The sequence below is a fragment of the Alnus glutinosa genome, chromosome 13 (genome assembly GCF_958979055.1).
Source record: "Alnus glutinosa chromosome 13, dhAlnGlut1.1, whole genome shotgun sequence".
In the NCBI taxonomy this organism is placed as follows: domain Eukaryota; kingdom Viridiplantae; phylum Streptophyta; class Magnoliopsida; order Fagales; family Betulaceae; genus Alnus; species Alnus glutinosa.
In genome coordinates, this window is record NC_084898.1 from 7,490,291 (window position 1) to 7,509,850 (window position 19,560).

General features: G+C 34.6%; 1 protein-coding gene across 1 annotated transcript; it reads left to right on the plus strand.

Moving 5' to 3' along the window:
- The first annotated feature begins 1,636 nt into the window (after positions 1–1,636).
- LOC133853777 (disease resistance protein RPV1-like) lies at positions 1,637–8,112 on the plus strand. Its single transcript, XM_062289804.1, has 6 exons — positions 1,637–1,787; positions 2,227–2,731; positions 4,320–5,418; positions 5,800–6,075; positions 6,238–7,146; positions 7,243–8,112. The coding sequence occupies exons 1-6, from the start codon at positions 1,661–1,663 to the stop codon at positions 7,675–7,677; spliced, it is 3,351 nt and encodes a 1,116-aa protein (XP_062145788.1). The 5' UTR covers positions 1,637–1,660; the 3' UTR covers positions 7,678–8,112.
- Positions 8,113–19,560: the final 11,448 nt, after the last annotated feature.

Consider the following 19,560-nt stretch of genomic DNA (forward strand, 5'->3'; position numbering starts at 1 on the left):
AGAAAGTTCAAACAAACTGACTATTTATAATCTGAGTCATCGGTTGTTTATAAAACATCTGTTCACTAGTGTTTACTAAATAACCACGTATGAAGGGTTTTTACAAAGTTGTTTTCAATAAAAGTATGGCTAAATAGTAAACCATGTGAGACAATTTGATACATAGTACAAAAACATAAATATCTTTCTTTGCATTTTCTTACTACATAATTAACTCCACATTTTATAATATGAAGCAATAAAACAGTTCATAACATGATAAGTAAAACATCAGTTAAAATCAACATACTTTAAGCACATAATATTACATAATATAACATATTATCATAACAATAAGTGAATTTATACTCCCACTTATTCTCAAGAGTTTGCTAAGTGTTGCCATACTTAACTGCAATGTTGCTAATAATTTATCCATTTTATAGTTTCGAAGTGTTAAGCGTGTGACCCCACTTAACCACAAGGATGTTAGGAAACTTTTCTCATTCCTAACATCGAGGTGTTAGACACATAATCTCCATCTAATCGTTGGGCCTTTGCATGCATTCATACATAATTTCATATAATATTATCAATTTTTGTAAATCACATTTTTCTTTCCAAAACTTAAATCTCTTTTCATAAATAATTTCCTTTGAAAACACATTTTTATTTAACACATGCATATATAAAACATTTCAAAATATATTCCTATGTGTAATCAAAATAATAGGGCATGCTTTTTTAAAATAATGCAGGGTCAGTAAGTTTGAACTTACCGTTTAAGCTTATACTATTTAGATAATTTTCTGTGCCTTCGTATACTTTCTGCATTAATATTGTACCTTCATATTAGCCTATATTATTTATTTCTCATTCTCAAGCTTTATTTTAAATCCTATAAATTCGGACAACATATGACATGTTTACAATGTCATAATGCAACTTGATCATTATAACGACATATCTAAAATATCTTAGTATTATTTAGGCATCATAACAATTATGTATCATTCCCACGTATAATATTTATGTAGCTTGGCAATTTTTAGGGACATAACTGAAAATTTGGTAAGAGTTTTGTCGGTGCGAACAGGTTGTAGGCGCCGAAAATTCTGTTTCTTTTCACACCATGCGTCAGCCTTTTATGCTTTTCTTGGAAGTTTCATTTGTAGTTTGAAAATTCTTCACAAACTTTTGACTTGTCAACAACAAGAGCTCATTTCTTTTCTTTTATTCTTTATTCTTTTATTTCTTTTCTTTTCTCTTTTTATTTAATTAATCTGTTTTTCTTTTAAGTTTAATCATTTAAATTTTAAATGTCAATTCTCAAATTATCTATAATGCGATGAGAGTTTAATTTGAATTGTTCACTTTTTAGTTCAAATTAAAAATATAAAATTAGATATTAAATATATTTTTTTAACATAAAATTATTATTTATATTAAAATATTCTTAATCAACTTAATAAACTCATCGAGTGTTACAAGTTTAGGGTGGACTTAATTATTATTTACAACTTAATAATTTGTTTTTTTTTTTAAGTCAAAATAACATAGTCAATCTTTTGTTAATTGCAAAATTGAAACCGTTTTTCTGAATTATAAAATTCGTGGTCAATGGGCAAAGTACAACTGCTTTCTTGCTTTACGAATCTCTCACTCTCTCTCTCAAACACCCATGGATCGCCTGGAGAGCCAAACAACCAGCAGTGCGAGACCATGCTTGAAAAGGAAGCTGGATCCAGAATTCCAAGGCCAAAACCAGGCTCGCAAGATTCTCGTCGTCGAAGACCCAAACAGAGACGGTACTGTTTTCGCCGCACTCACACATCAAATATATACAAGTGGTCAAATATTTTCTAATTCTTTACTATTATTATTATTTTTTGGATTGAGATTATTTTTTGTTTGAGCGGGTATAATGGCAATTTGATAGAGTAATTATTTGGCATACTGGTGTGATCTTGATGTCGGTGCTCCCACAAAACTGGAGTCGTCTTCATCTTCAAAGTCTCAGGGAGAGAGAGAAACAGAGAGACCCATTTCAGTGACTGAAAAATGAAAATAAAAATAATTTTCACTTTCACTTCCATAAAAAGAATTTTGCATTTGTTTATTAACCTCTTTCTCCTTTTTCAATTTAGTAGATTTTTTTTTAATAGATTTTTTCAATTTAGTAGTTATTAGCCCGTTATACAGGCTCTACCCCTCCTATTAACTCACAGAATTTGTCTCCTTTTTCAGTGCAATCAAACTCAACCACCACAAGTGCCTCCTTTTCCAGACCCCATTGGAATTATGACGTCTTCCTGAGTTTTAGAGGTGAAGACACCCGCAGCAACTTCACCGATCACCTCTACTCCGCCTTGGTGCGAGTCGGAATTCGTACCTTCCGAGACGACGAGGAGCTTCGAAGAGGAAAGACCATCTCTACCGAGCTACTCAATGCAATCCGTGGATCGAGGATTTCCATTGTGGTTTTCTCCAAAGGCTATGCTTCTTCCTGGTGGTGCCTTGATGAACTTGTGGAGATCGTGCACCGTAGGAACACCAAAGGCCACACTCTTCTTCCCATATTTTATCTCGTGGACCCCTCGGATGTCCGAAAACAAGCCGGAACTTTTGCCGAAGCGTTTGTTAGGCATGAAGAGTGGTTGCAGACCGATATGGAGAGGGTGCAGAGGTGGAGAGTAGCTCTTAGTGAAGCTGCAAATTGTTCCGGCTGGAATCTCGAGAGTCTTGCAAATAGGTATTATGCTACGGTCTCTTTTGGTTTTTCATGTTTTTTTTTTTTAATATGTTTTTTTTTCCTGTTCTTTTCTTTTAAATTTATCTAAAAATTGATAAAAATTAATGTTAAGCTAAAATGTCCTGGCAAAAAGTAGTTTTTAAGTTGAATTAGTTGATTGGTTTTTGGTCCATGCCTACTCTACTATTATATAAAGATAATGCCATTTAGAGAGAAATCTTGAGTCTAGAATTATGAAGTCTAGGATGACCTTTTAAATAAAGGGGAAAAAAAAAAAAAAATCATATTTAGCCTCTAAGTTTTCATTCAATGTTGATTTAGTCATTGAATTTTCAATTTCAAGAATAAGGTACTTTGGTTTTGTCGCTTTATTGTTACATTAATGATTTACCGTTTGTCATGCATATCTCATTTGGCATGTCAATGTCCACGTCAGTAGCCCAATATCATTGTCACAACATTAAGTGCCACGTCATTGATATGAAGAAAAACAAAACACCTTGTGAAAAGCTCAACCTTTTGAAATCCATTGTCCTTTAGCATCTTCACTATTATTATAGCTGGTAGATTATGCGTCACCTAGTTTCCCAGTTAACTCCAATTCCACTCACAAAACCCATTGAGATTCAAGAGTACAACAAATAGCAACAACATGGCAACAAGAAGCCCAAAAATCTATATTGTATTTAGATTGTATTTGAGTAGAGAGACGAAACATGTTAGCTTGGACGGCTGTGAAGGCTAAAAAGAAATTGTATTTTGGTTCAGTTTATATGCCATTGCTTTGGACCAATCTAAGTAGCATTTTTTTGTTTAGAAGAAATTTTTTTTGGCTTGGCAGTGAGGGATATGCAATTGGATGTAAGAAAATGATTAAAAATCTATATTCTATATTGGTGAAGGAAGGGATTATGGGTTGGTTGAAAGGTGTGGATTTTGTTGGGCTTCCCGTTGCTATTTGTTGTACTTTCAATGGGTTCTGTGAGTGGAATTGGAATTAGCTGGAAAACAGGCAACGCACCCTCTGCTGGCCGCAACTGTGTGAAGATGGTAAAGGACAATGGTTTCAAAAGGTTAAGCTTTTTACGTGGTGTGGCACCTATTGATGTGACACTGATATTGGGTTCTTGACATGGACGCTGACATGTCAAATAAGACACATGTAGCAAACGGCAAAATGACAAACAGACATTGGAAATCTGGACAAAACTAAAGGACTTTATTGTTAAAATTGGAAAGGCTAAATCAAAATAAGATGAAAACCTAGGGACTAAATATGATTTTTTTCCTTTAAATAAATTGTCGCACACATGAGAGAAATGATGTTGTAACCATACTTTGCATGAAATAGTTAATGGCTACTGTTTTCAAAAAAAAAAAAAAAAAGTCTCATGGATAAGATTGTTGCCATGACATATTAAAAAAAAATTATTAATAAAATTGATAGAACTTACTCGCTTGCCATGACATATTAGTCTCAAATAATTGAGATGACAACATCCTTTTGATGCTCATGACTCACAACTTTCTTCTTTTTCTTTCTTTGTGCTTGTTTGAGTGGTTTATTTTCTTTTGATATAATAATCAGGTACGAATCAAGCTTCATTGAGAAGATTGTTGCACAAGTTTCTTGTGAAGTGGAACCCATTAGCTTGAATGTTGCTAGACACCCAATAGGAATAAATTATCGTGTTGATCAGGTTAAAGATTTATTAGATCTTGGAACAAGTGACGTTCGCATTGTAGGAATTTACGGGATGGGTGGAATAGGTAAAACAACCATCGCAAAAGCTGTTTATAACCAAATATGTTATGGATTTGACGGAAGTAGTTGTCTTTTAAACATTAAAGAAATTTCAGAACAGCCTAATGGTTTGGTTCGATTACAAGAACAACTTCTTTATGATATATTAAAAATGAAGAATTTGAAGATTGACAGTGTTGATCGAGGAATCAATTTGATTGAGAAAAGAATTCATGGAAAAAGAGTTCTTGTTGTTCTTGATGACGTGGATGACATGGGACAATTACACGCATTAGTTGGAAACTCAGAATGGTTTGGTCCGGGAAGCAGAGTCATTGCAACAACTAGAGATGAACATATGCTAATTAAACTTGGCGTACATGGAAAATATAAGGTTGAAGAATTGGGAAAGGAGGAGTCTCTTCAACTTTTCAATTTAAATGCCTTCGGCATGTGTCATCCAAAAGAAGATTACTTGGAGCTTTCAATTGGTGCAATGAAGTATTGCAGAGGACTTCCATTAGCTCTTGAAGTTTTGGGTTCTTTTTTATTAGGAAGAAGTGTTGGTGAATGGAAAAGCGAATTGGAAAAATTACAAAAAATTCCTCACCACCAGATTCAAGAAATACTTCGAATAAGTTTAAAATCGCTAGATGATGGTACAATGGACATATTTCTTGATATCTCATGTTTCTTTGTCGGTATGGATAAAGAATATGTCATAAAAATACTTGATGGATGTGGTTTCTTTCCAGTTATTGGTTTCAATATTCTCGCTCAGAGATCCCTAGTGACAATTGATCACGAAAATAAGTTGAGGATGCATGATCTTATTCGAGATATGGGAAGGGAGATTATTCGTGAAAAATCACCCAATTTGCCAGGAAAACGTAGTAGATTGTGGTTTCACGAGGATGTCTTAAATGTATTACGCAACCATACGGTAAGAGGCATATTCATTTATATGTATGAACAAATGCACATACACAGTCACATAATGTCTGATATAGGTATATATATGAGCATTCTGCCTTTTCGCCAAGAGTGCATCATAGTCGAATAATATATCAATATGACTTGTAATTGAATAAATTGAAATCCAAATCTTCTCTAAATCAACTCAACAACTGATACTTAACATTATTTAAAAGGTATGCAATCATGTTTTAACCAATTCTAATAATGTCTAAATCAATTTAGTGTTTTATTTATTTATGTTATTTTTATTATGATGAGGATATATAGGCCTACTCTAGTTCAAAGTTATTCTAGCTTTACACAAGATGAGGATTTGCATTGCTAATCCAACTGTCTATTTTGCTAGGGATCAAAAACTTTGGAGGCTCTCATCTTATATCTCTCTGTACTTGAAGATGTAAATTTGAAAACTGAAGCATTTACAAATATGAAGAATTTGAGATTGCTCCAAATCAATGCTGTAGATCTCACAGGATCTTATGAACATCTCTCTAAAGAGCTAAGATGGCTTTGTTGGCATAAGTGCTCTTTGACATTTCTACCACAAAATTTTCATCTAGAGAACCTTGTTATTCTTGACATGCAACATAGTAATCTCGAACAAGTTTGGAAGAAGAACAAAGTAACAATTCTTACAATGCTTTTTTTCTTTTCTTTTCTCTCTCTCTCTCTCTCTCTCTCTCTCTCTCTCTCTCTCTCTCTTTGTATTATGTTAAATGTACTAACAAGAACTTTATTTATTTATTTGTTTTTATTAATTATTTTTATTTTTATTTTTCCACAGATACTCAACAAGTTGAAGGTCCTTAATCTCAGTAATTCCAAATATCTCACCAAATCACCAGACTTTTCTCAAGTGCCACAACTGGAGATACTGATACTTGAAGGTTGCATAAGCTTGGTTCAGGTTCATGAGTCCATTGGAAATCTGAAAAGACTCATTTCGCTAAATTTAAAAGGATGTAAGAACTTGAGGAATCTCCCAAGAAGCATTTCGAGTTTAAAATCTCTTGAAACTTTTAACTTGTCCGGCTGTTTAAAAGTTGACAAGTTACCAGAGGAATTAGGGAATATGATGGCTTTAACGGAATTGCTTGCAGATGGAACTGCTATTAAGCAACTACCGTCTTCCTTTGGTCTTTTGAAGAATCTTAAAAATTTAGTTTTATCTGGAAGTAAAGAACAATCCTCAAAATCTTGGTTGTCACTTCTCTCATCATGGATGTCACCAAAAAGCTTAAATCCAGTAAGTTTGCTACCAACTTCCATTTCTGGATTACGTTCTTTGACAGCATTAGATCTCTCTGAGCGCAATTTGTATGAAGATGAGATTCCTATTGATCTTGGGAGTTTATCTTCACTCCGGGATTTGAATTTATCAGGAAACAATTTTCGTAACCTCCCTGATTGCATCCGTCACCTTCCTAAATTGTACTTTTTGTGGTTGGGTAGATGTACTACTCTTCAATCAATTTCAGGATTCCCTGCAAGTGTACGTGTCTTGGAAGCAAGTGGCTGCACATCGATGGAAAGACTCTTAATTTTGCCAAACCATAAAAGTAGACAAGTTATTGTCCTTCGTAATTGCTACAAATTGACTGAGATTCAAGGCTTTGAGAATTTGGAATTTGCTTCAATCGTTCACATGGAAGGTTGTGACAATCTAGCATATGATTTTAGGAGTTATCTCCAGGTGCCTCTCTCTCTCTCTCTCTCTCTCTCTCTCTCTTTCTCTCTCTCTCTCTCTCTCTGATTCATTTAATGATGTGAACATATTTTTTTTGAATAGCGTATGTCAATCATGGGCGTTGATCAACATCATGTCTTTTGCCTCCCTGGTAGTGAGGTTCCAAATTGGTTCAGCCATCAGAGAATTGGGTCTTCGATATCCTTCCATGTACCTTCAGTTTCAAATGGTCAAATCCTTCGGTTGCTTGTTTTTGCTGTTTATGCAACCAACGGAGACTACAATAAGATGGGTGGTCTTTCTCCTCACTTGATAATTGATAATAAAACTAGAGGCTACCAGCACATTCTTTGGCTAACACTCTTTTGTGGTCCTATATCTTGTGAAGATCATGTCTTTCTACATCAGACGCTACTTGTAAGAGATGAAATTGAGATGGAAAGTGGAGATGAAATTGAGTTGTCTATCAAATTTTGGGAAGCAGCTAAAGTGAACAAGTGTGGAATTCATCTACAAGTTATTGAGCCAAAAATGTAATGGAAGAATGTGAAAGCGTGGTCCAATATCTCGATTTTGACACTGCTAAACATGATGCTGGCCATGGAGAGGTCTCTTAAGATAAAGAGGATCCATTAGCAACCGCAGGCAGGATCCTCCCAAATATGGCAATGGCGGTGGAAAAGGATGAGAAATCACAGGTGATCTCTTTCTCTCTTGTCCCAAATCTTTGTTGCTCATGCCATGAGCTCCCCCAACAAGTTCAAGGAAGGAATCTGAGAATTTTTAGAATTATGAATTATCAGTAAATTATAATGGAGAGATATGATTTTTTTTTTTTTTTTTTTTTTTTTTGAAACGAATGGAGAGATATGAATTGGCCAGGATAAGAGTTGCTAACTTCTTGTTGGTGTTGTATTCTATATATAGACTGTACAGTTACAATGATAAGTATGAGCCACAGAGTTACAACAATATTTACAAATGGTAAAATTATAAGAAAAAATAAATCTAACAAACAAACCTGACTATTTACAAATGCAAATGGACACGAAGGTGGGGATTGAAAAATATTTCTCGTATTGTATCCAATGTTTTGTTATGCCCCGCGCATCTGCTAAGGTTGTGTTTGTTATTTGTTTTATGAACCTTTTTTTGTTAGACATTTACTTGTGCTTGACTCATATCTATGTTGTTAGTATGCTCATCGTGGATGAGTGTTACGTGCGTTATTCGAATTACATATTTTGTTATGTTTAATTTGCAAAATTATGTTAATTTATTCCGCGTTAACTAATTTGCATAACAAATAATCAAGGAGATCGAGGTAAGTTGTATCGTGGTGCTGGACCCACGAGACTCCTTATTTCTAGAACAAATAGAAACTATGTGATAGGCTTTTACAAGTGTCCCCTTGGCAAGGTATGAATTTCTCCTAATTGCAAGCCTCATATGCATTTTACTATTTTTTATGTTATTTATCTCAAACGCATTTGCTGTATTTAACAAATGCAGTGATATGCCTTATTAGGGTTATATTTTGGACATGTTTTGTGGTGTACTAATTGTGGGTTTTACCTATAGAATGTTAACAGTGGTGCGACACTATATCCCTAATAACTTTTTATGTGTTATTGCATAATCATCCATGAGATTTCTATTGGGAAGATGAGTTGCTCCAAAATATGTTAGAACCGGTACATGAGATCGATGCTAAGCGTTTACATGCTCAGAGTCGCGCATCGGGCATGCCATGGACTGTGGGGGGCATTATGCGATGCTGTGCTCGTTTCTTGATTTGTGCCCTGTGTTGCTTTTGAGTGTTCTCTTTTTGTTGATGCTCATGTTTGCTTGAAGTTATTTGGTTCGTATTGCTTGTGGTATGTAATACCACTCTTTGTAATGCGTCTTTTTTACTTTCACCGAATATAAAATTGTAATATTTATTATATTTATAGGATTTGCTACCTGAACTGTTTTGTTTTCAGTACCATTCATGAATTGTAATTTTCATTGCAGCTGATTGACTGCCAATCTATGTTCGGAACTCTTTTTTATTTTATTTTTATATATTATGTGTAACTTTCATTTTCAGAATATCACTATTTTGGTGGGGAAAACAAATATCACCATTGTAAATCTATAATACATAACCAAACCACAAAAACATCCCTCCATCGACTTCTCCATCCTCACGCCAGAATAGGTTTGCTGAACATTTGTGAACAGTGCAACGCCACATGTGGCGTTGCACTGTTCACACATCTATCAATTTTATATGATTATTTCTCTTCTTTCTTTCACTTTCTTCCTCTTTCCCGTCACTTTCTTCCTCTTGCCGGTAGTCTCTTCAGGAATTATAGGCGAGCTCGTCGTCGCTGGCTTGGGAGTTGGAGATCTCGACAGTGACGACTGTCGGATTGCCGAGCTGGTACACGTCCTTGTCCATCTGGAGCTTCAGAGTCGGCCGGAGCTGGAGCGATCTAGTGAGCTCGTCGTTCGTCGTTACTGGCTTGGTGGTTGGAGATCTCAACAGTGCTGGCTAGAGGAACCGACGGAACCCCAGCGGCGGGTCGGTGGAAACCATGGGAAGTTTCTGGTATTTCAATGGAAACCATGGGCCGCCAACAGAGAAGATTCACCGTGGGTTGATTTTGATTTTGATTTTGATTTCCGGTGGGTTTGATTTTGATTTTGATTTCCGGTGGATTGAATTTGATTTTGATTTCCGGTGGGTTTGATTGGTTGATTTTGATTTTGATTTTCGGTGGGTTGATTTTGATTTTCCGGTGGGTTGATATTGATTTTGATCCGGTAGGTTGATATTGATTTTGATCCGGTGGGTTGATATTGATTTTCCGAAGCCAGAGCAAACAGTGCTTAAAAAAGAAGAAGAAGAAAAAGAAGTGATAATTCTGCATTTTCTCTATGTTTTCTCTGTGATAATTCTGCATTTGTTTGATGAAATGGCAGAGGTGATTTCAGGTTTGTGGAGAGGACTGGGCATGAGTTTTTAACAAAAATAATAAAAAAAAATATTAAAAATGATTATTTTAATAAAATAGATAGAAATGTAGATAATCGGATGAATGATAGTTTTAGAGGTGATTATCTAAACTAGTAAAAAGTAGATTTTGGTTATGTAAAATAGATTCAAGTTTAGATGATCCAATGAGAATGCTCTAACGCGATTTATGTAGGAAAGTTCAATCGTTGGTTTATATAATTTTTTTAAATCATGCTAAATTCTAAATACAAAAAAAAAAAAAAAAAAAAAAGAGGAGGAAAAAAAAGAAGAAGGAAATATTATCCCCTCAAACTACTATTAAATTGTCAATGTCTTTCCTCAAACTATCAATTGTGTCAATATCCATCCTCAAATTACCAAAAAATGTCAATGTCCTTCCTAAGACCACAAAAAGTAAAAAATGACCCTAAATTATTTTTCAATAAATGTCCTTATAAATTTCAAAAAAAAAAAAAAAAAAAAAAACTAAAACTAAAAGATAAAATAAAATAAAAAATCGAAGATTAAAAAAAAGGAAGAAAAAAATAAAAAATATTTTTTTAAAAAAATTAAAAACGGAACGTAAAAAAAGAAAATTTATAATAAAAAAACTGAAAATAAAAACTGAAAATTATAAAAACAAACGAAAAAAAAAACACAGTTTTTTATTTTATTTTTTTTTATTTTCACACTATTTTTTTTTAACTCTAATCATTAGTCCACACTAATTTTCATAATTCCAAACACGATTTCAGAATTCTAAATACATTTATTTTACACTCTCAAACATATATTTTAAATATAATTTAAAAAGATATAAATCATTCAAACATTTTTTTTAAATTAATTTTTTCTCAATATTCTCGTAGTAGAATATATTAGAACTTAGATTTAAAAAATTCGAATACCCAAACGAGTCTTAGGTCATTTCCCCATTCCTCAAAGCCGCCCTCTCTCTCTCTCTCTCTCTCTCTCTCTCTCTCTCTCTCTCTCCGACACTTTCTCTTTTCCAGCCGGCCGTCCTTCACCGGTGCCGTCCCTGATGTGAACCAACTAACATAAAATACAAGAAAATGATAGATGAGCTCATTCGAGGGAGTTGTGGCAACTAATGACTACTTCGAGAGAGACTGATCTCTTAAACACAGTAAACTATATTTTACTTAATAAAATTCAACATGCTATTATTTCCTTGGATATAGATGACTATTTAGATATAGATGGAAGAAGAGTGATTGTTGCACACCATAAAGGTGCACACCATTTAGCATTTACACACCTAGACACATTGGTGGAACCCACCATGGGGTCCCACCAATGTGTCTAGGTGTGTAAATAGTGTGCAAACATTATTTTTCTAGATGAAATCCTTACAGATTAGGATTACATCATCTCCACCAACCGGCTCGCATCTCTCTCGTTTGTTCTTCGCAAGCCATAAACTCTCTCTCTCTCTCTTCTTGTTTGAGCGTTCGCATTTAAAATCAATCACAGATCTTAAGACCGAATCGTTCATTAAGAAATCTCTCAAATCCAAGCTTAAGAATTTTTCATCTTCTTTTTCATCCCCTGTTTTGCTTTCGTCTCTGCTCATTCTTTTTATGGTGATTTGGTTTTTCTGATATTTTTTTGTAGGCATTTAGGTTTGAAAATGGCAAGCCACCATGTTGCCATCATTGCTACATTTGTAAGCCAACGACCTACTTCTAAAGTCGCTCATGTTTTTCTATTATGCTTGTATTTTAACATCTATTGTTTCTTTTCCCCTGCACTTTTTGAGGATTTTGTTGGTCTTACACTTTTATATTTCTTGAAAAGATAATGTATTTATGAAATTCCTGCATTCCTCCCCATCTTTCGGCTTCTCGTTTGTTAGATTGATTTTGTTCCTTAATTTGTGATAAAGTATAAGGAAATAAGACAGAAAAATACTTGAGAGTGTAAGAAAAGATGCAGGTTCAGGAAATAAGAATGTTTTATAAGTTAGCATATTTTGGATTGATACATAACTTTGAAAAATGATTTTGTACCTATTTGCTATATCTATATATAATGGATGTTTGGGAGTCGTAATATTTTAGTTTGTAGTAATGTTAATTGATTATTCTTTGGTAGTAAGGCTTCATGTGTTCTCTTATGTCGTTGTTGAGATGGAGAATGATGCGAATTAAACAACATTTACTTCCAAATAGACCGGATTTGCTTCCGAGTTGTGGCTGGCCAAAGTGTTTTCAAAGTCATTTAAAACTTTATTGGTTGATTGGTTGATTGTTTTGATATGCGATTTTTCATGTTTGGATCGATATGCTTTCAAAATTGCGTTCTTGTATATATATTAGGGTTAAATACCTTACACATTCTGTAGTTTAAAACTTTTATTTTTTGCCCCTCAATTTTTCTGTATTTCATAGGTAGTACCTGTGTTATAGGAAAAACAGAGATGGTACCCTCCGTCCAAAACTGACAGATTTCCACGTCAGCAACACGTGGCTGCCATTTTTTTTATTATTATTATTTTGAGTTTTTTTTTTTAAAAAAAAATGTAGGAGTTGCTGCTTTGGGCCACATGAAACATTTTTTCTTTTTTTTTCACTTTGGCCCTTAGGGCTGGCTGAACTACTCCCTGGCCAAATGGGGATGGTTTTGGGCACCCCCATATGGCCCAAAGGGGTGGCCTATATTTTTTTTAAAAAAAAATAAAAAATAAAAGCCTCAAAAAAAAAAAAAAAAAAAAACTAAAAAAAAAAAAAAATTCAGCCATGTGTCTCAATTTTAATGGTGCAACGTGTCGCTTACGTGAAAATCCGTCAGTTTTGAATGGTGGTACCATCTCCGTCTTTTCTCATAGCACATATACCATCTATGAAAAAAAAAAAAAAACTAAGGGAGCAAAAAATAAAAGTTTTAAACCACAGGGAACAAAAATGTATTTAACCTTATATATTAATATTACTTAACAGAGTTCAGGTTTCTTTCTTTGTCCAAGAGCACAACAAAGTAACTGAGTTCTAGACACAATGATTCCTTGCAGTGTGAATATATGTGCCTTTTTTCTTTTTCTTTTTCCGCATGGTGGTTTTTGTAAAATAAAGACAAAGAGATGGATGTTTGTAATATATTAATGGGCCTAATTCACTCTCAAAAGACGCCTGAAGCGAGGAGGGATGCTCATGATTTATAAACTTCTCAAGTTAAAGAGAATCTTAACGATGTGAGACTCTTTAACAGTTTTAATGTGAATTACATGTCTTACTTTGCTTATTGTGTGGTCAATGAGTAGAGTGTATTTGCAAGGAAAAGTTGCAATTTTATGAGTGCAAATCATGTGTGGAGATCACAAATTGCTCCACGCTACGTTGCTTGTAGCATCTAAGTAGTCTTATTATACATGGAAGCTAGCAGAACCTCTAATTAAGAATGATATTTTCTCTTCTTTTTTGTTTTTGCTTTTTAACTCGAGTTTTTTTAATGTGGTGGCAACATACACTTGCTATATATATAACAGTAAAAGAATGTGTAAAATGGTAAAGTCGCAAGGTTTAGATCTGCGATAGGTTACAAAAGATACTTCCAAATTCCAATGCACTGAAATTTATCTTTTCTTCTTTTGTTGAATGTTTGGATGTTTACTTTTGTTGTGAACACAAATTAGAAAGCTCTTGTATTTTTATAGGTTAAGACATTAGATGTATCACTAATATGTAAGAAATTACATGTGTCCCTCAGACACATTTAATTTGTTGTAACGGTTGGAATTTAAATAATTATCATAATGGTAATTATTTAATATAAAGATTAAATATGATTTATTCCACATTAAGTTGTATGAAATCATAACGGTTTAAAACGGTTTTTTATATTAATTTTCTGATTTATTCTTCTTGATGGGAGGAGAATAATCAGCCATCTAATTAATAACGAGGGTCCCTAGCCTACCCATATAAAGAGCCCTGTGTATCCATCTATTGGCACACTTATAGGCACAGGTCAGAAGAACTCTCTAAATTTTGTCTTTTCAGAATACTTAGTATTGCAGAAAATTTCTTCGTTCTTCATCAAGCTTGAACAAAATATGGCTGGAGGTATTTATAATTCCGCTGCTTATTATTTTATAGCATTTTATTTTATATATTATGCTTACATGTGGTATCAAAGCCAGCCTCTATGCCAATTTTGTTCAGCTTTTAGTTTTGGTAATTCTTATTGGTTGAATTGTGCAAATTTCCATGTATCTGTTTATTGATAATTTCACGTACTGTTTTTGTAGTTTTACATGTGTGAAAATCTCTCAATAATTGCACATCGTAAAATATGAACACTGTAAGGCGTGAAAGCATAGATACGGATTTTTTTTATTTACAGTTTTGCCATTGAGAAACTTGCTACACTAACCTGAAACTAAATCTGATCTGCTGCACTAAACCGAAACCCACTACCCTCCACTGGCCGATCTCCTCAGTCCCGGTCATTAAGTGATTTCCGCCGTAGGCGCCGGCCCTCTTCGTGGCCGGCGTCGTACAATAAGGAAGAGGCCGTTGGAAGAGGCCTCTACCGTCACCGGAACTGTCGGCCTTTACGGGCCGCCTGGTTCCTGTGAAAACAATGACCCGCTGAGTCGCCGTTGCTGCCAAGCAGCAGCCCATTGTGGCTGCTGCATAAGGCGGCATCAAGTTGACGGCTGGAGTCCAGTAAAAAAAAAAAAAAAAGGAGAAGAAGATCGGGCGATGCAGACTTGCAGAGGAAAATTTGGGTTTCGAGTTGGGTCTTAAGGTTTTTTCGGGTTAATGGGTTTGGGTATTTGGGTAGGGTTTAAAACCCATTCAGTTTTTGGGTTATAAAGTGGGCCGACCCGAATGGGTCAGCCCAATGAGGTTATCTGACCCAGCCCCAAAAGCCCAACCCATTTATTGTAGCCCATCCAGAATTTAAAATAAATAAATAAATTTGGTTATTGTGGGGTTTAGAACTTGGGTTTCCAAGTGTAAAGGGCCTAAGGTCACTTACTAAACCATTAGGCCATGATATTTATTATGCTTTCATGTTATAAATTTATTTTTGTTATGTTTTATATGTTCAATATTAAAATTTTTGTCTCCTTTATACTTGAACTTAGAAATATAATTATATTGTTTAAATATAATTTGTTTGATGCCTAGACCTAAGAATAATTAACAATACCATACATGCCGGAGTGTTTACAGTAATATCCAAGAATGCAATGTCTAGAAAAATTCTGGCTAAGGAAAGTCTTGGGATTTAAGTGTGTCCATTGTGACCCCCCTCACTTTCTTAGGAACTCACCTGGTTGCACCTTGGAAAATTACTTTTTACCCCATTTAGGTATTGGTTTGTTATATTCTTGGGACTTTTGTGAGCATCTATACAGTTAATAGATGTTAATGAAGTAGTAATTATTATAATATTTTTGGGAGAGCCACAGCATCCCAATTTTAGAATAATAATTACATCAAGGTTATACACATGAACTTCATATAGAAAAATTAACATCGATTATGTAATTAATTCATAAATTTAATTGCTAATCCCCACAGGGAAGTTTTTATTTTTATGACTTAATTAGAATAAGATAATAAATTTAATGTTAAAAATAAAATTTCTCTTAGGCCCACAGGTACGGAGAATTTTATTTATTAATATTTAAATTTATTAGTCTTATTAATAAAGGGTAAATTTCATGCGTGATACAACCTTTGCCCACAGGTAGGTTGAAATTTACTATTTACTATTAAATTAGCATTGGTTAATTTAAAATAAAGTTTCATAGCATTAAAATTTTTCCTTGATTATTGCAGCTATTTCTACTACTGCTATTCTAGAAAGTATTGTTCCAATGCTTAATGGGAACAATTTTTCTGAGTGGAAAGAAAATTTACTCTTCTATTTGGGGTGTTTAGAACTTGATTTGGCGCTCTGTGAGGACGAACCACCTACCCTCACGGATACTAGTACGCCATTAGAAGTTACGAAGCATGAGAGGTGGGAGCGACCTAATCACCTAAGTCTCATGTTTATGAAGTCTCACGTAACTAAGGGCATTAGGGGTTCTATCTCTGAATGCAAAAAGGCAACAGAGTTCATGCGGGTTGTTGAAGAACAATTTGTAAGTTCCGATAAGGCATTGGCAAGCACCCTAATGAAGAAACTCTCAAGCAAAACCTTTGACAGATCCAGAAGTGTGCGATAGCACATTTTGGAAATGAGGGACATGGCAGCTCAACTGAAGTCCCTAGAGGTTGATATTTCTGATTCCTTCTTAGTTCATTTCATCTTGAACTCACTCCTGACTGAGTACTCTCCTTTTAAGATATCCTATAACACACATAAGGATAAATGGCCAGTGAATGAACTTCTGACCATGTGTGTTCAGGAGGAGGAAAGGCTAAAGTAGGAGAAACCACAGAGTGTTCACTTTGTGGCTACTCATGATAAGGGAAAGAGTAAAAGAGGCAAAAGTGCCCCACATCTCAAGAAAGATAACAAGTTGTCAATAAAAAAAAAATGACAATAAGGATACTTGTTTCTTCTGCAAGAAAGGGGAGAATATGAAGAAGGATTGCCAAAAGTACAAAAGATGGCTTGAAAAGAAAGGTAATATCATATCTCTAGTATGTCATGAATCTTTTTTTGTTGAGGCTCCTTGTAATACATGGTGGATTGATTCTAGTTCTATAATCCATATTGTTAATACAATGCAGGGTTTTCTCAACACAAGGAAACCGGCAAGCAATAAGCAACGGGTCTATTCCGGAAATAAGTTGTTTTCTCATGTGGAAGCGGTCGGGACATTTAGATTAATTTTGAAAACTGGTTATATTTTAGATTTGGAAAATGTATTTTTTATTCCGTGTTTCTCTAGAAACTTAATTTCGGTTTCTAAACTGGATGTTATTGGTTTTAGTTTTTGGTTTATAAACTCTACCTTTAGTATTTTTAAAGGTGAAAATTTTATCGGTGGTGGAACCAAAATTGATGGTTTATTCAAAATTGATCTAGATCCCGACTTTGAAAACAATCATTTATCATTGCATTCTAGTGTTGGCATAAAAAGGAGCCTTGTGAATGAAAACTCCGCTTTGTTATGGCATAGGAGATTGGGACATATCTCCATAGAGAGAATCAAAAGATTAGTAAATGATGGAGTCTTAAAAACTCTTGATTTTACTGATTTTGGTACTTGTGTGGATTGCATAAAGGTAAAGCAAACCAACAAGACCACTAAAGGTGCCAGAAGGAGTTCTGAGATTCTTGAAATCATATATACAGATATCTGTGGACATTTTCCTACTCCCTGCCTAAATGGTCAAAGATATTTTATATCTTTTATTGATGACCATACACGGTATATGTATCTCTACTTTCTAAATGATAAGGTTGAAGCACTCAATGCTTTCAAGACCTATAAGGTAGAAGTATAGAAACAAAAGGAAAAGAAAATCAAGATCGTAAGATCTGATATAGGCGGAGAGTACTATGGAAGGTACACAGAAAATGGACAAATGATAGGTCCATTTGCGTAATTTCTTGAAGAAGAAGGCGTTGTTGCTCAATACACAATGCCTGGCACACCACAACAAAATGGTGTTGCAGAAAGAAGAAATCGCATACTTATGGACATGGTAAGGAGCATGCTCAGTAATTCTGAGTTACCTTTATTTCTATGGAGTGAAGCCTTAAAAACTGATGTGTATGTATTAAACCGGGTACCATCCAAGGCTGTCCCTAAGACACCTTTTGAATTATGGAATGGATGGAAACCAAGTTTAAATCACTTACACATATGTGGTTGTCCTGCTGAAGTGAGGATTTATAATCCGAATATAAAGAAGTTAGACCCAAGGACAACCAGCGGTCATTTTATTGGCTATGCAGTCAACTCCAAAGGATTTAGGTTCTATTGTCCTTCTAATAATACTAGAATTGTTGAGTCTATGAATGCAAAATTCGTAGAAGATCTTGAACATAGTGGGAGTGCTTAGAGGAAGCACAAGAGTTGACTGATGCTCCTTTATCTAAAGGACGTTTGATTATGTTTAAGGAAATCCAAACAGATTGCCTTGAACGACAATCAATTTCAGAACAGTCAACTCATGAGGAACAAGTTCATATTGAACCTACTCAACCCCCTCAAAATGAGGAGGAAGTAGGATTAAGAAGATCTTCTAGAATAATTAGACCAGCAATCTCTAGTGATTATATTGTATACCTCCAAGAATCTGATTTTGATGTTGGGCCTAAGGATGATCCAAATTCATTTTCACAAGCCATGAGTGGGGAACACTCCACATTATGGTTAAATGCCATGAAGGAAGAAATGGAATCCATGGCTAAAAATCAAGTATGGGATCTTGTTGACTTACCAGAGAAAGCTGTAGCCATAGGCTGCAAATGGGTTTACAAAACCAAAAGGGATGCTTCTGGTAATGTTGAACGATATAAAGCTAGACTTGTGGCCAAGGGTTTCACACAAAAGGAAGGTATTGATTATCATGAAACCTTATCTCCAGTATCCAAGAAGGATTCAATTAGGATAATCATGGCATTAGTAGCTCATTTTGATCTAGAGCTACATCAAATGGATGTGAAAACAGCTTTTTTTGAATGGAGATCTTGAAGAAGAGGTTTACATAAAACAACCTGAAGGTTTTGATGATAACACTCAGAAAGTTTGCAAACTAAATCTATTTATGGACTAAAACAAGCCTCCCGTCAATGGTATATTAAATTTCACAAAGTTATTACCTCATTTGGTTTTATTGAGAACTTTGTTGATCAATGTATATACCTTAAGGTCAGTGGGAGTAAAGTCATATTTTAGTCCTATATGTAGATGATATTTTACTTACAAGTAATGATTTAGGTTTGCTGCATGAAACCAAATAGTTTCTTTCTCAAAATTTTGAAATGAAGGATTTGGGTGAAGCCTCTTATGTCATTGGCATAGAGATTCACAGAGACAGAAAACAGAAAATATTAAAACTGTCTCAAAAGGCCTATATTGAAAAAGTTTTAGAAAGATTCAGAATGAAGAACTGTTCGGCTTCTGTAGCACCTATCATTAAAGGAGACAAATTCAGTAATGATCAATGTCCCCGAAATGCATTGGAACAGGAGCAGATGAAGAACATTCCATATGCATCTGCAATTGGCAGTCTATTGTATGCACAAGTTTGCAGTAGACCTGACATTGCGATAGCAGTTGGAATGTTGGGTCGATATCAAAGTAACCCAGGAATGGAATATTGGAAAGCTGCAAAGAAAGTCATGCGGTATTTGCAAGGAACAAAGGACTAAGATTTGACATTCAGACACACTGACCATTTAGAGGTGGTTGGGTATTCAGATTCAGATTTTGCTGGATATGTAGATAGTAGAAAATCTACTTCAGGGTATATCTT